Raw genomic sequence first — 16,075 nt, 5'->3', positions numbered from 1 at the left:
CTCGTCCCTCCTAGTCTGTTGATATACCTGACTGCCGAGACGTTGTCCATCTTCAGCAGAACGCAACATTGAACCCTCTCCTGGGTCCAACATTTCAATGCAAAAGACCCTGCCAATAATTCTAGGCAATTGATGTGGAGACTCGTCTCTTGATCTGACCACCTGCCCCCTGTCGACAGGTTCCCGCATTGGGCTCCCCAGCCCCATCTGCTGGCGTCGGATTCGATGATCAGGTCCGGGGATGAACCAAATATGGCTCTCCCGTTCCATGCATCCAAATGTATAAGCCACCAATTTAACTCTTCCCTCACTTCTTGGGAAATATTCACTCTTGATTCGTATGATGCGCCCTTCCTGAGGTGATACATTTTCAACCTCTGAAGTGCTCTGTAATGCAGCGGGCCTGGAAAAATCGCTTGGATTGATGGCGCTAGGCGCCCTACTAATCTCGCAATATCCCTCAGCGAGAGTTCTCCCCTCGTTAGAGTGTGTCTCAGCTGTTTCTTGATCTCGTTCACCTTGTGAATGGGAAGACTGAGGGTTCCCTGAATTGAGTTCACTATGAAACCTAGGAATTCCATTGTCTAAGTTGGTACTAGGCTGGATTTCTCCCAATTTATAATAAAGCCCAAGCTTTCTAATAAGTCTATTGTTAACTGAACCTGTTCTATCAATGTCTCCTTCTCTTGGCACATCAGACATATATCCTCTAGATATATTATGAGTCTTATCCCTTGAGCTCTGAGGTGTGATACAACTGGCTTCATCATCTTGGTGAAGCACCATGGTGCCGATGCTAGGCCAAAGGGTAGGCATTGAAACTCCCATGTCGCTTCCCCCCAGATAAATCTCAGAAATCTGCGGTGTTCCTCTGCTATAGTCAGGTATGCATCTTTCAAATCTATCCTGGCTAGCCAGTCTCCCTGAATTAGAGTATCTCTTAGTAGGTGCATCCCTTCCATTTTGAAATGTCTGTACACCACGAAACCATTTAGGCCTCTCAGATTGATTATCGATCTTGTCTTGTGTTTCCCTTTTACTAGGAACATATTGCTTATGTAACCTCCTGACTGACCTGATGTGGGTCTTATAGCCCTTTTGCTTTCCAGCCCTCTCAATTCCTTCTCCAGTAAGATATTGTCTTCCCTGTTCAATACCATCCCTCTTGGTGGTCTCTCCTGCTGTGGTGTATCTAGAAAATCTATATAATAACCTTGAGCAGTCTGAATCACCCAGGAATCTCCCGATATTTTCAACCAGTTGTTTACAAATTGAGCCGTTCTCCCACCTACTTCTAGAATCTGTAGACGTGGGACTGTTATTCTCACCTGGGTTATTTTGCTGACGCTCCCCTCGCCAGTTTCTGCCTCTTCCTCTACCTCTTGAAGGGAAGAAAGGTGTTTGTTTGCGCTCCTCATGCTCTCTCCATTACCCTCTGTCTTGGTAGGATCGATTGTATTGGAACCGGCCAGCCGAACGACCCCTTCCTCTGCTGGCCCGTCCAAAAATCTGCCTTCCGAAAACTCTCTTAAGAGAGGCTTGAGCTTTATCCAAAGCTGCATAAGAATTTACACATTTGGTGAGCTCCTTGATAAAGGAGTCCCCAAACAACTTTCCTTTTGCCGAAGTGGCGGATTCTGATGAGGCTAACTCACTCAACTTAGGGTCGATCTTTACTAACAAAGATCTCCTCCTTTCCGTAGTTATAGCATGGTTAGCGTTCCCTAACATGCATATCGCCCTCTGGGCCCATCCAATAAGAATTGCCGGGTCAATCGGCTCCCCTTTTACCTTCGCTTCTTCTCCCATCTGGAGTATCTTGTGAGGGGTCCCGTAATATCGAGCATCTTGTCCTGACATGATCGCCAGGATCTATCAAGACCCTTCCTCACATCTTTGGTAAACTTGCTCATAAAAGTTATCATTTTGTCATCTATAACAGGTGTATCTGCCGCACCTTCTGGGAGAAGTGGTCTGGGGCATTCCGCCCTCATCTTACTTCTGGCCTCTCTGGCCAATGGCGCCCTCAGGCGTTTCTTTAAGTATGCCGATATTCTTTTGGGGGGTTCCCATTCTGATGATCTGGGATGGATCAATGCCGGATCGAAATCCCCTTCATCGGCACCATCCTCCTCGTCCTTCTTCCTTTTCTTTGAAGCCTCATGGCTCTCATCCCCTGATGAGGAAATTGATAACACTTCTTCTTCCTCAGGATATTCCTCCCAATCATTCTCATCCTCATCTGAGGAATAGGAAGATGACTCTCCGCGACTAGGCACCGTCTTACCCTTTCTTTTCCTTTTACCACCTTTGTTTTTTGGTGGAGAGCCCGGGGGGGTGTGGGCTTCATCCGCCCTATGGGCCGATTTACTGCCCCCTTTTGTTTTCATCCATGCCTGAAGGCTCTTGCCCTCCTCCAGGCCCTGGGAGAATCTGAGCCAATCCTCCATCAGCGCTATATGCTGAGGATTATGTCCCAGTGAAGCCCCCAGGGCTTTCTGGAAGACAACATTCATGTCCGAGTGGCTCCTCTTTTGGCTGACCCCAGCCTTCCCCTCATCACTAGAGGAACTCATGATTCCCAGGCCCTGGGGAGTAGTATTATGATATATATATATATATATATATATATATATACACATATATACCAGGGTTCTCTCAGTACAGAGGTTCAGATATTGTATTAAATTGTAAATTATAAGTCTTCCCTGGTTCTGTTTATATCAAAGATATAACAGTATTTTCACTTCACGGGTTTTACCTGGGACTGTGCCCGTCTTAGGTGCAGTGTCAGAAGATTGCCTGCAGGGCCGCTGCTGAGCTCGTAAAACAGGACGCTACGCTCGTGCGATGTGTGCTGTTATAAGCCCTTATCAGTATAAAAGAATCTTTCTTTCGGATCAATATCACTCGTGTCCAACTCCCAACGTACAAACTTTTGCAATGAAAAACGAAGGAGAGAGCGCCGGAACTACGCGGTCCCATCGCGCTCTCCCTTCCGTTATGTAGTGCCCTCTTTGACGGTTCGTAGGAGCTGCGGCCACCGGAGCACCAGCCCCGTCGCGGTCGCCGCCCCTTAGAACCGCCTAACCGTTGCGGAATGTTCCGCCTTATAAAATAAACACGCTCGTCACACGTAGGTGAAAGTTATCATGCACACCAACATTCACAATAGTGTAATAAAAGAAAAGTACTTAACTCGCTGCCGAGCAGCAAAGAAAGAGGAGGAAGGGAAAGAGGACAGGTGTTTTATGGTTTAAGGATTTGTTTATTGGCTTATGGACATATCACATGGTCAGTTTGAGGACCAATCGAAATGGACTACAAATGCTCAGAAAAACTTGGTTATTGTAGTTTTTTATAGATTTGTACTCATGTTCATTGGTACTGTTTTTTCTTTGCTGCTGAACAGTAAAGTTGTGGAGAAAGCATAATCCGAGCCTCCGGTCTTGACATAGAAACTGAATTTTTCACTTCTGAATAATGCTCTGATTACTTACCGGTAATCTTCATTACTCCTAGTCCTACTCTTCCTCGTCACAGTACTTACTTCATGAGGCACCCGCCTCCGACACAGGACCTTCTTCTATTTCTTTAAATCCCTATAACTCCTCCCCCACATCCATGTCACTCAGTTTCATATTACCAAGCCGGAGCATGGGACCTTCCCCGCAGGGAGGGTGAGGAGGGTTGTCAGTACTGTGACGAGGAAGAGTAGGACTAGGAGTAATGAAGATTACCGGTAAGTAATCAGAGCATTACCTCCACGTCCACTCTTCCTCGTCCCAGTACTTACTTCATGAGGTATACCAAAGCATCAAAGGGGAAAAGGTCCCAATGAGACAGAGCCAAAAACAGTGCAGCAAAACACTCCCACAATAACTCTTAAATCACATCCCCACAGACAAAAACTCCAACCACGAAGGAACCAACCCCCGAGTGGGAGAAACTCAACCCATAGCGGTTGATGAAAATACCTAGACCAGCCAAGGCGGCAGCCATACAAATCTCTTGCAGAGAAAAACCCTCCTTACATCGGGCCAGGAAGCCGCGAAGCCCCTGGTAGACCGCCCCTGATTGTGCGCAGGCACAGGCAGGCCAGAAGCCACATAGGCCCTAGAGATCACAACCCGGAACCACCGGAAAATTGAAACCACAGATGCGTTATGCCCAGCCCCAGCCAGACCACAAGCAATCAGAAGACTATCAGATTGGTGGAAAAGGCAAACCAAGCCAAATACTCCAACGCGTCCCGCCGGACATCAATGTTAAGCCGAGCCACCTCCTCAGGCGTTCTTGGATCATGAAAGAAGTCAGGGAGAACCAGACCCTGAGAAGTGTGAAACCTGAGAGACAACTGAAGGGAGAAACTTCGGACCACACCCCGGCACCACCGAGTCTGGCAGCACCCTCAGGAAAGGAGCGTGACATAAGAGAGCCCCAATCTCCCCAAGCCTACGGGCAGAAGTGAGGGCAATAAGAAAAGCAGATTTCAGTGTAAGATGTTTAATATCAATCTCGGAAATGGGCTCAAAAGGAGGCCCGTGAAGGAACCGTAATACAAGAGGGAGATCCCAAAAGGAAAACCCTTTATCAGCACAAGGAAGGGAAGAAGAAAAACCCTGGATCAACTTCCCCACCAACACCTCCCCATCCAAGTGACCGTCAGAGTCCCCCAAAAGGAATTTCATGGAGGCCCGCTGAGAGCGAAGCCTGGAAAAACTGCCAGGCCCCTGTCAAAACCCCTCCTGGAGGAACCGAAGGATAGCAGAGGCCAGAACGCAGGGGAGGGATCCCAGACTGCCCATACCAGTCTCGGAAATGGCCCCAATGTCTGCCTAACAGCTTCAGAGTGGAGGGTCTAAGAGCATGCATTTGGACTCAACTACAGGATCTGAGAACCCCTGAGATATCAACCTAGACTGAGCAATACTCACACCGCCCATTGCATCCGGTGGAATTCTAACCGCAGATCCCCTTGACGGGGACACGGCCACCTCGGAACCAGCCAAGGTTCCTAGGAACGAAGCTCCAACAGAGAGGGGAGCCAACTCCGGCGGTACCAGAACAGAGCTAACAACAACACAGTCACCCTGGACACTCAGATGCGCCAAACCACCCGGGGCAGAAGGGGAATAGGCGGAAAGACATAAAGGAAAACCCCAAGGCCACTGTACAGAGAGGGCGTCCATCCCCCAATCCCCTCAACCTGAAAACGAGAGCAGAAGAGGGGAACTTCTGCTGAGGCCGGGGATGGAAACAGGTCTAGAACCAAGGACCCTAATCTGACACAGGTCACCGCAAAGACCTGGGCCAACAGGACCAGTTCTGCAGAGGAGTGAAAACCGGCGTCTGAGAAGATCCGCTTGAACATTGTCCACCCTTCTGATACGTGAGGCCAGCAGATACACCAGATGAGATTCCTCCCAGGTGCCTATCAGCGCTGCCAGAGCATTCAAGGAACAGCCGGAACCCCTTTTGCAGTTCACATATGCCAAGGCCGTCGTATTGTCCGATCGGACCAAAAACCGCCGACCGTCCAGCAACTCCTTGAAGTACACCAGAGCTTGCACAATGGCACAACTCTTGCCAATTGGATGATCACCGGCTCTCCCCAGATCTCACAACCCTTGAGCTGAGAGGACCCCCAATGTATACCCTTTCTGCTGGTGTTGGTAGTAGGAGAGGTCACAGGAGGAAGGTCCATGCACACCTCAGCCTGTAGACCTGAAACCCCCCCGCCACCATAGCAGGGACACTCGCAGCGCTGGGGACACTGCAGGACCCGGGACACAATGCTCATGCTGCGGTCCGGAGCCCAGCAAAGAACCGAGCGAGGCAATCCAGCTCAACTGTGACCCCAAGCCCTGCAGGGGGCCCAGGAGCAGTGCCGCACCTGAGGGAGCCGAGGGCCCCGCCACACAGCCCCCCCAGGGGGGCAGCAATCGGTGCTCCCTGGTGCCCCGCACCGGGAAGAAAAAGTCCAACCTGCCGGAGGCAGGAAAAATTTAAACTGAGTGACATGGATGTGGGGGAGGAGTTATAGGGATTTAAAGAAATAGAAGAAGGTCCTGTGTCGGAGGCGGGTGCCTCATGAAGTAAGTACTGGGACGAGGAAGAGTGGACGTGGAGGTAATGATGATTCCTTATTGTTTATGTTAAAAAAACAATTGGAGTGCTTCTATGCCCTTCCCCGGTACCTTTGTTTGCTTTTTCACAGTCCTATTTCTATGTTGCTGCAAGCGTAACGTTTCTACTTCGTTTCAGTCCCTCGTCTGTTTCGCCTCTTCATATTAAAATCGTGCTTTCTTTAACACACCCCAGCCCCCAACGCCCCCTCAACCCCCCCCCCCGCAGTTGTTGTCCTGCGTTTATGTCTACGTTTCTCCCCTGGCTTTGCTGATGCAGTCTCTCTTCCATCTCCATGACATCCACTTCCCTGTGTGTAATCTCCCTTGCCGGCCGGCTTGTCCTCCGTTCATGTCTGCGTTTCTGCCCTGGCTTTGCTGATGCAGTCTCTCTTCCATCTCCATGACATCCACTTCCCTGTGTGTAATCTCCCTTGCCGGCCGGCTTGTCCTCCGTTTATGTCTGCGTTTCTGCCCTGGCTTTGCTGATGCAGTCTCTCTTCTATCTCCATGACATCCACTTCCCTGTGTGTAATCTCCCTTGCCGGCCGGCTTGTCCTCCGTTTATGTCTGCGTTTCTGCCCTGGCTTTGCTGATGCAGTCTCTCTTCCATCTCCATGACACCCACTTCCCTGTGTGTAATCTCCCTTGCCGGCCGGCTTGTCCTCCGTTTATGTCTGCGTTTCTGCCCTGGCTTTGCTGATGCAGTCTCTCTTCCATCTCCATGACATCCACTTCCCTGTGTGTAATCTCCCTTGCCGGCCGGCTTGTCCTCCGTTTAAGTCTGCGTTTCTGCCCTGGCTTTGCTGATGCAGTCTCTCTTCCATCTCCATGACATCCACTTCCCTGTGTGTAATCTCCCTTGCCGGCCGGCTTGTCCTCCGTTTATGTCTGCGTTTCTGCCCTGGCTTTGCTGATGCAGTCTCTCTTCCATCTCCATGACATCCACTTCCCTGTGTGTAATCTCCCTTGCCGGCCGGCTTGTCCTCCGTTTATGTCTGCGTTTCTGCCCTGGCTTTGCTGATGCAGTCTCTCTTCTATCTCCATGACATCCACTTCCCTGTGTGTAATCTCCCTTGCCGGCCGGCTTGTCCTCCGTTTATGTCTGCGTTTCTGCCCTGGCTTTGCTGATGCAGTCTCTCTTCCATCTCCATGACACCCACTTCCCTGTCTGTAACTTCCCTTGCCGGCCGGCTTCTTCTCTCTCTGAGCTGCTGTTGCTCTATATCATTTATTTTTCTAGCGTGAAATGCTGTTTTCGTGAAGTGTAGTGATGGTAGCGGCATAGGTTAGTGGGGTTTGAATTGGGCACACCGTGAGCGCCCTTTCATTTAATTTGATCACAAGTTTAGGCTCCTTGTGAGCATTTCCCCATTTTGTGATTTTCGAGGCCAGTGCATAATTCATCCCACGCTTCTCGACTCTGTTTCTCTGTAAATGAGACTTGTTACGGGGAGTAGATCAGCACCACGGCCAGCGTTTGGTAGTAGTGCAAGGAGACTGGGGCCTTCAACCTGTTTACCTTCCACTGGGCCAACATTGCAATGCAATTTTCCTGAATTGTTTATCTTAAACATAAAATAAATTATTGACATTATTTTGCCCCAGGTAGTTTGTTATTTAACGGATTATTTATATGTAAGTAGTTGTTTTACTTTTTTTTTTTTTAAATACGTTTCCTACTTTTTTGTTTTTATATCCATTAACTTTGGCAAGGCTGGGCCTCGAGGTACTTATTTTACACATTTCACTAGAGTGCGCCAACTGCCTATGTTTTGTTTTTATTTCTTTTGAGCAAAGAAATAGCTCTGGCAATTCTAAGTTTTATAAGTGAAGGCAGATGAGTTGGCACATACCAACAAAGGTGTCAAGGCTGGTAGTGCGATACATGACAGCCACTATGTAAAACCCTACAATAAATCTTTTTATGTGTAATCATTGTCTGTCTGCTCAGTTCAAGGCTAAATTGATGAAGGTATATTGGAAACAGGAACATCTTGCATTCTGAGGTTTCTGTTAATGGGGTTACCTTTTATTTGTAGAAACTGTGACACTCTAAGATAGTGTACTTATTACTCCGTATACTTCACAGTTTTACAGACTAATGCATGGATATTAAGTAGTCTCTTTTTGCTTTGTCTTAATTGGTTTAAATAGACGACTCCAAAAGTTGCACAATGAGCTGCAAAGAAAGATCTTTTGGAGTTCTTAATCATAGCCAAAACAACTAGTGGGATACATCTCTGCGTGTATTTGTATCTCATGTCAAACTGTTTGATATTTCAATGTACTCTTTCTCTGAAAGTAGTTTTCAGAGTCCCATGGTGTGTTGGGTAATTGTACTTTCGTGATAGCATTATTCTGGGTTTGAGTAAGATGTTATAATTGAACATTGCATGGTAATGCAAATTTATTATTAACTAACTTAGGTCAGACTAGGTCTGGAAACATGAGGCAAAGTATTTGTTGGGTCAAAAATAGTTAACAGACTAGAGGCTTTTTTCTAGACAGAGAAATCATTTTTCTAACAAGTAGTGTGAAAAAGCGGATAGATTGTCGTAACATGGCGAGCCCTGATAGAGACTTACCAAAGAGGAGCGATAAAACGGTTTTGGATGCAGAAAAGGATGGCAAAGGTCCGGGGCACTCAACTGTCTCCATCTTACGAAATTCTGAAGGGATTCTGCATTCACAACAAAGGAAACTTGTGTTGCATCTGGATTTGAACAACACCATCCTTTTATCAGATGCAATCACCGGTCAAGGCCCCAAGGCGGCACTGAATTCTTACCTGAGCACTGTTATGTGGGGGAAATTGAGCCCGACAGGTAAGGCAGGAGATTTTATGCAGTTTTACTACTGAAATGACAAAAGAATGACTGGAAGTGGAGGGAAGTGTCCTCTCTTAGGCTGGCTTGCTTGCTTGGAAGCATATTGTGTTTGTTAATCATCAATTGAATCATTACTGTTTTTCTGTGTACGTTCTGTAAGACATGAATGCTCTTCTTTGAGTGACGTATGTTCATGAATAAATTTTAAAACACAAAAAAACAATCCCTACATGCAACACAGGTGAAAAATGGGTTAAAACGTCCATAACTAGCTTGGGGGTAGATTAACACCTTTTTTTGGCTACCGAGCATATGTATTTAGAATCAGGGGGCTCTTGTCTGTCTACTATCATAGTTGGATTAACTCCAGCTATTTTTCAAGATACTAACTAATCCAAGAATATTGTCGGGGTGCTTTGCAAGCAAACTTGGAATAAATGTCTTGCCTTGTTCAGGTGACTATGCCATCATTTCAAGTTGTTGGATCGGGACATTTTACTAGAGTTCTCCCATCTGTCTTGGGTTGTTTCCTATAAGAAATTTCCAGTGGCACATTAAGTGGAAGCTTTGTTCCCCTCCCCCCACCTTTTTGAGTACTGCCTGTTGCGTGACTTGCCTGCCGCTTGCCTGATCCAGTCACCTCAGAGATGCATATGAGTGATGCCTCCTGAATACAAACCAAATTAAAGCATTCTTTATCAAGCTTTATACTTCCTGGCATTCAGACAAATCACATTTCAGCTTATATTTTTCAAGCGACTCAGGAAATCTTACAATTAGATAAATGAGTTCATTTTCTATGTTGAGATTAAGATGGAGTTAAAGTTCGAACCAGAGGCCATGATAAGGAGCGAACACATCGTGTGAAGTATGAATGAAATAATGTATTTGGGATTTATTTTGGTTTATTGTCTACATTTAAAAAAACATTGCTTCAAAGTGCTTGCAGGATAAAATAGAGGGGAGGAAGAGGGCAATAAATAAAAGGGGGAGCTGCAGGGGTATCTACAGAAAAGGGCACTGGGTAGCCATTCTTCAAAAGAATGAATGAGAAATGAAGGGAAAGGAGGCAGCATTCTCTGCAGTAAGGTTGCATTAAGCTTGTCATCCCAGCAATTTGGTAATCTCTTCTCCTTATTTAGTCGCTCACCAGCCCTGTGTTTGGTAAACCACCCTCTTAGGCAGGACAATAGTATGTCACACACAGTCTGATAAAGTGGTTTGAAGGATTTGCAGAATGATGTAATATTTATTTAAGCTTCGAAACCTGGGTGTAAGAATAAAAGCCGCTTGCCTGATCCAGTCACCTCAGAGATGCTTAGTTGATGAAAACCTAGGTATAATGTATCAAATATTAAAAATGTTCAGATAATCGAGAGTGAAAGCGTTTAAATACCTACTATAGCTTGCATTGAAGACATCCATCCTCGGGATAATAGTTATATAATATTGATGGACTAATAATATTCTGTGTATGTTCTGTTCTGTTATACCACACACTTCTACCACCCAGGGGCAGTCTCCAGACGCTTGCGTGGCTCTGCAAGAAGGCAGACGAGGTTGGTTATTGAGGTTAGAGTGATAGCATAGGTCCAGAAACAGGCTTCTGTGTGTGTTGGGTTGCAGATGCAATGATTGTGTACACTGGCTTTTTGTATCCGTAAGGGTGAGGCCCAATGCCTGGGTTGATTGTTGTATGTGAATGGCTGTTATGTTGGGTGTGTGTTTGTGTATTTTATGTGTAAATGGCTGGTATTTAAGGTTATGGTTGTACGCACTGGCTTGTTGTGTCCGTAGGTGTAAGGTCCAGTGCCTGGGATTGTTGTATGCAAGTGTTATGTTGGGTGTGTGTTTGTGTGTAATTTGGTTAGCCCATGGGCATTTTTAGTACAAGGGAGGTGTTTAGGAGGAGAGCAAGAGCAGGTTGGTTATCACATTTGGTGTTCTGTAAATTGTTCTAGGTGGCTAATCTTCATGATTCTATCTAAATGTGACGCATGGTTAATCTTCTCAAATCTATCTAAATGAGATGCATTGCTAATCTTCCCAATATGTCTATTGTAAAACATTTCCTGTCCCCCAAATACATTTTGGAGCACCACATTTTGCATGACGTCTGCCCCCTAGTATACATGTAGGTGCAACACATTTCCTTCCACAATTCAGTCAGTACAACGGCTAACTATGAAGCGTATCACAATTGCTGACTTTGGAGGATAGCACCATTCACCTCCTAGGCTAACTATGTTAGCACCTTTTACATATTTGTAGTGGTAGCATTAGTGTAAAAGTGTCTGGGTTTCTGGAGCACAGAAATGGTTGTGCTACCCGCCATTATCGCCTTACGATGGCTAGTTATAGGGTGTGGCAACGTTCATCACAAATTAGCTATGGTCGGAACAAAGTGGCTAACTATAGGTCGCAGCGCATTTATCTCGGAGTGCAGCAGGGAAATATAACAAGGCAATACCAACAGTTTGGGTGTGAAGTATGGCTACCATACCTAATTTAGGTTCCATCTAGAGTATAGCCATTTTACAAACTCAGACTGAGTGCCAAAATGGCAACCTTACAAATTAGGCTAGATAGTAGGTAATAAGAGTGGTGGGGTTTTACTCTGGCTGTACTTCCCACCCATACTGCACTTACCTTATCCTGTAGGTTGTCTGCGTCAGGCAAACACAGGCACAAATGGAGTGGAGCTGCCTCCTCGGGAGCTGCCCTCTGCCTCTGGCCCTTAGCAGAGGGTTGCCTGGGTAAGGCTCCCATTGTAGGGCCAGTAAAGAAGGGTGTTTCCTGGCCTTTTGACCAAGGATATAGACCAATCAGAGGGAGTGAAAAGCAGTCAGGGGCCTAAGGATTACTAACTGAAAGCCGGGGAAACTACTGACACTGGACAGGCACCACAGCACAAAAGCCTGTTTGTAAATTACACTTAAAAACGCAGACCAAAACCTCAAAAAAAGGGCAACATGCTGGAAACGTCTTACCAGATGCGTGCTGTACAGGATGCCTAACTGTGTAAGCCACAGAAAACTACAGACACACGCATACACACACAATGTTTACTATAGGGCTTGACGATATTTATATTTATTTAAGTTATTGAGGTATATTTTCAAAATTGATATAGGATGAGACAATATCGTTAACATCGAGAGATATACATATATACATTATGATATTTTCTGTACATTTTGACATTTACACAAATGTGTGTATTCTTAAACTGGAAGAGGAACCCTGTTATTTGTACTTTGTTTTCACCAATGTGTTATAAATAAAGGTGTTTGTGAAATCTCACACGTAGTTGCTGGTTTACAACAGAGCATTTAACCCACATAAACAATATTGAGATATGTTTCGTATATCGCCATTGAGCCCAAACATTTTGAGATAGGACTTTTGGTCCATTTCACTCAGTCCTAGCTTACTAGCTCTAAAAATAAGTTATTATTCTCGACTTGGTGGTTGTTTTATTGAATGTATGAGAGGTGTGGGGGGAAGGCTGAGTGGGCCCTGCTGCAATTGGAACATGTACATTATCTTCACGCCCCTCGTTCCCGTCCCAGCACTTACTAATGGGGTCTTGACCTTTATCACAGGAATCCATTCCATCTTTGTACTAACGACCATACCTGCCCCACCCCTCCAGAGAGCATTGTACCTCTCGCACAACATGTTTTTTTAAAAAAATTTCTTGCCTACCTGTCAGGATATTTGCTGTGTGACTGGGCCACCCACTGCTCTGTCCTTTCCTCTCCCTGATGTGCTCGGAGGGGCACCTGTGTTTTCCCCTGCCTCTGGGTGCTTGGTGCTTGGGACGTGGGTCAACCAAGCCCCTTTGCTGAGATGGGGCCTGTTTGAGCATGTTCCTTCTCCGCTGGCCCTGCTGTGCGGTCTGGCTAGGATGCCCTTGCTGTTTCATCTGCCCGGGATGGAGAATCGATCCAAGCCCGGTTGACAATGAGTTGGGGCTGGGGGTGGGGTCGTTGGTCAAGTGAAGCTATGGTGGGAGTTTTCCCTGCTCTGTCGTCTTTGCTGCCAGGTGGCTCCGTTCCCTGTCTCTGCTGTTTTTCGTTGCACAGGGATGAAGTTGTGGGGTGTGTGGCCACTCCTAAGCAGTCACATGTTCCTGGATCACACAGGGGTTTGGCATTTCCCGGTGTCTCCATGTGAACCCTCCTTGTTTATTTAATAACTATTAATTAATAGGTTGTATGTGCGGCTTATTGCTGCGAGTGTTTGGATGCTGGGGGTGGATTGGGGTAGAACACCGAACAGGCTTTCTATTCTTCTTTCTTTCTGGCGGGCATTTGCACGTTCCACGACTGCCCAACTGGGTCAGCTGGTCATGTGGCTTGGCCAGGTGCATGGAGGTGCGGCCGCAGCATGGGCTGGCCTGATTGAGAATTGGTGCACCTGTTTGTCCTTGCTACCATATTTCAAGGCGCTCTGCTGTAGTTCTTTTGGCTTCCAGTAATTTGCTGTGCCGGTGCCTGGTGCTCTGCTCTTGAAGGGGTCTTACTCTAGTTTTTCTTGATCTCTGCTGCTGACTTTAGGTTGTTACCTGTAGTTTTCTGCCTGCTGTACCTGGGTGCCTTGGCTCCTGGCAAACGGCAGTGTAAACTGAAGCATGATGAGGTTGTGGGCAACAGCAAACTCTCAAGTCTTCCTCCGCGGACTCTCCTCCGCGTGCCTCCTTCAAGCGTAAAAGAGTTCCTGCGCTGTGTGTCATGTTGGTCTGCATATTCCGGAAGCCCCTCAGGAGGGGGTGGCTTGTGTGAGTAAGAAATCCAGACGATCCAAGGGTCTGGTGTTGTCATCGGTCTCTTCTGACAAGGAATCCACATCTTCCTTTCACAATGCTGTCTGATGCCGAGGATCCTAAGGTGAAGTACCTGGGTAAAGAGGCACTGGCTGCAGTGTTGAAACATTTGGCAGGGTACGTGTGGTTTTATCAACCAATCCCTCTAACCCACCACTCCCCCGTGCCTAATGTGGCTTCTGGATCCAGGCTTCCTCCGTTTCAGTTTTTAAATATACTATTGGTGCGGGACTGCTGTTGTTTCCTGAGATTCGGCAGGAACTTCTCAAGGACTGATGGGTGCCTGAAAAGGTGGCGATTCCTCACTTTATGGCCAAGCATTATCCCTTACACGGAGAGGAGGGAGTGCTTACTCAGGAGCTTCAGGTGGATACTATCCTGTCCAGCCTGGTGCGTCACTCATCGATGGCGGCTGAGGAGTTGGCCGTCCGTGCTCCTGTGGAAAAAAAGGTGGATCTGGCCCTGAAAGGATCTTATGCTGGAGCGCCCACAGCCTTTCGGGCTGCCACATACACCACTTACATAACTGAGACTACTGTGGTTTTTTTTTTTTAAATTAATTGGTTCAGCTTGAGGTGGAAGGGGTGGACTGTGCTCCCCTGTTGCAGGCTATGCAGTCACAGGTGGCGCTCCTGTCGGGTTTGGCATATGATGGGGTTTGTGTGCATCGGTGGCCATGACAGGCTATGGTCTTGGGCCACAGACACTTGCACCGCTGAGAGTGGCATTCTGACAGGCATCAGAAGTCAGTGGCCTTGAAGATTACATTTGAGGGCAAGATGTTGTTTGGTGATTTTCTAGAGGACAGGGTGCATTGTGTTCCAAGCGGATAAGCACGTTGACCAGCTTCATCAGCGCTCTGAGGTGAAGCACAGGCCTGGGGCAACTGGGGCCGCAATAGGTTTTGGATGCTGTGTCAAGGAAGAGTTTTCTGCACCCTCCTGGTAGAAGGCAATCAAAGGGGCTGCAGGAGTCTAGCAAATCCTTTTGTTCCGGTGCCTTTAGAGAAGTCCAGATGCCAAATGTGTTGGAGCCAGGCTCTGCAGGTTCTGGCCATCTTGGATGGCCGTATCTGCGGACCTGGGAGAAAATCATTGTTCAATGGGGATACCGGATCAAATTTGTCTTGCTTCCTCAGGATCATTGGCGACTTTGCTTTCCAGGAGGGCGGAGTGTGCTCTGGCCATGACCCAGAGTGTCTTGGAACTATTGGAGAAGGGGGAAATCCAGGAGGTTCCCAGGAAAAAGAGAGATCTTGGGTTCTACCCTGTTATATTTGTCGGTGCCCAAACCCAATGGCAAGTTCCCTCTGATTATGGACCTCAAGAGGTAAAAAATGTTTGTGCAGACTCTGCATTTTAAGAGGAGATTCTGCAGAGGATCATCCGATTAATCGAGAAATGCAAACATTTTGGATCCTTGGATCTCCAGGATGCATACTTTTATGTGCCCATTTGGAGGTTGCATTGGAATTGCATTTCTCTTCTTGGGATGGCATTTCCAGTTCTGGGTCCTTCCCCTTGGCCTGTAGTCGGCTTCGAGATATTTACAAAGGTGTTGTGTTCAGTGGTGGCACAGGCTAGGGGGATGCAGGAGTTTCTGTACCTGGATTGGTTGATCAAGGTTTCCTCCAGGGAGTGATTGATGGAGCATGTGACCATTGTTTGTGGAGCGTTTAAATCTTTGGGTTTCTTGATCAATTGGGACGCTTCTTGTTTGGAACCTTCTGCATTAAATAGGGGTTAGTTTATGGACTGCACAGGGGAGGAATCTGGTGCTGATGGACCGGGCTGTCTGCCTGCAGCATATTTTGTGTTTTCTGCTGTGCAAGGACAGGGAAGTTCTTCGGGTGCAAGATCTCATGGTGGCGTCTGTCATACAGGTCCAATGTTTTAAACGCAAGAGAAAATGTAGGCTTTGTGAATATTATTGAAGTGAATATTGAATTGGGTTTCGTTTCTATCGCACTCTAGAGAGTCTCTAAGACTGCCAAGTACACGACAACGTGAATTGGTAGCACAGAATATGAAATTATTGTCCCACGAGCTAGTCCTCTGCTGTATATTCCCAGAGAAACCTCTCCTAGAGACGAGAATGTTCCAAAAACTAATGGTTTGTCTTTTGCATAAGCAGACTATAGTTATAAGGACAGACTCCAACGTGGGTTTGGAATGTCTGGTTGCAAGTTATTGAATATAACTATATTTAGCTATGCATAGGAAGATTTCTCTTCGTATTAACTACATGGTGGGCCTCTGATGTGGGATGCACATGACCTATCGCGTTAC

The 16,075-nt window shown here is 46.8% G+C and overlaps 1 protein-coding gene and 1 long non-coding RNA gene across 3 annotated transcripts in view; one reads left to right on the top strand and one right to left on the bottom strand.

The window, feature by feature from the left end:
- Positions 1–16,075, bottom strand: part of LOC138566217 (uncharacterized) — a 616,718-nt gene that overhangs the window by 144,045 nt on the left and 456,598 nt on the right. The gene's annotated exons all lie outside the window — the stretch shown is intronic.
- The window catches only part of LOC138566216 (uncharacterized), a 232,980-nt gene continuing 224,170 nt past the window's right edge, over positions 7,266–16,075 (top strand). The window contains exon 1 of one of the 2 annotated variants that reach the window (XM_069643272.1): positions 7,266–8,956. In XM_069643272.1, the coding sequence (XP_069499373.1) occupies positions 8,692–8,956 (265 nt within the window). In that variant the 5' untranslated portion in view covers positions 7,266–8,691. The remainder of the gene's footprint in view (positions 8,957–16,075) is intronic. The other variant, XM_069643273.1, reaches the window with a different exon arrangement.

This window comes from Ambystoma mexicanum, chromosome 2p (assembly GCF_040938575.1).
Source record: "Ambystoma mexicanum isolate Mex_15411 chromosome 2p, UKY_AmexF1_1, whole genome shotgun sequence".
In the NCBI taxonomy this organism is placed as follows: Eukaryota; Metazoa; Chordata; class Amphibia; order Caudata; family Ambystomatidae; genus Ambystoma; species Ambystoma mexicanum.
The sequence above is the reverse complement of the archived record's forward strand: the minus strand, read 5'-3'. Positions and strand labels throughout refer to the sequence as shown.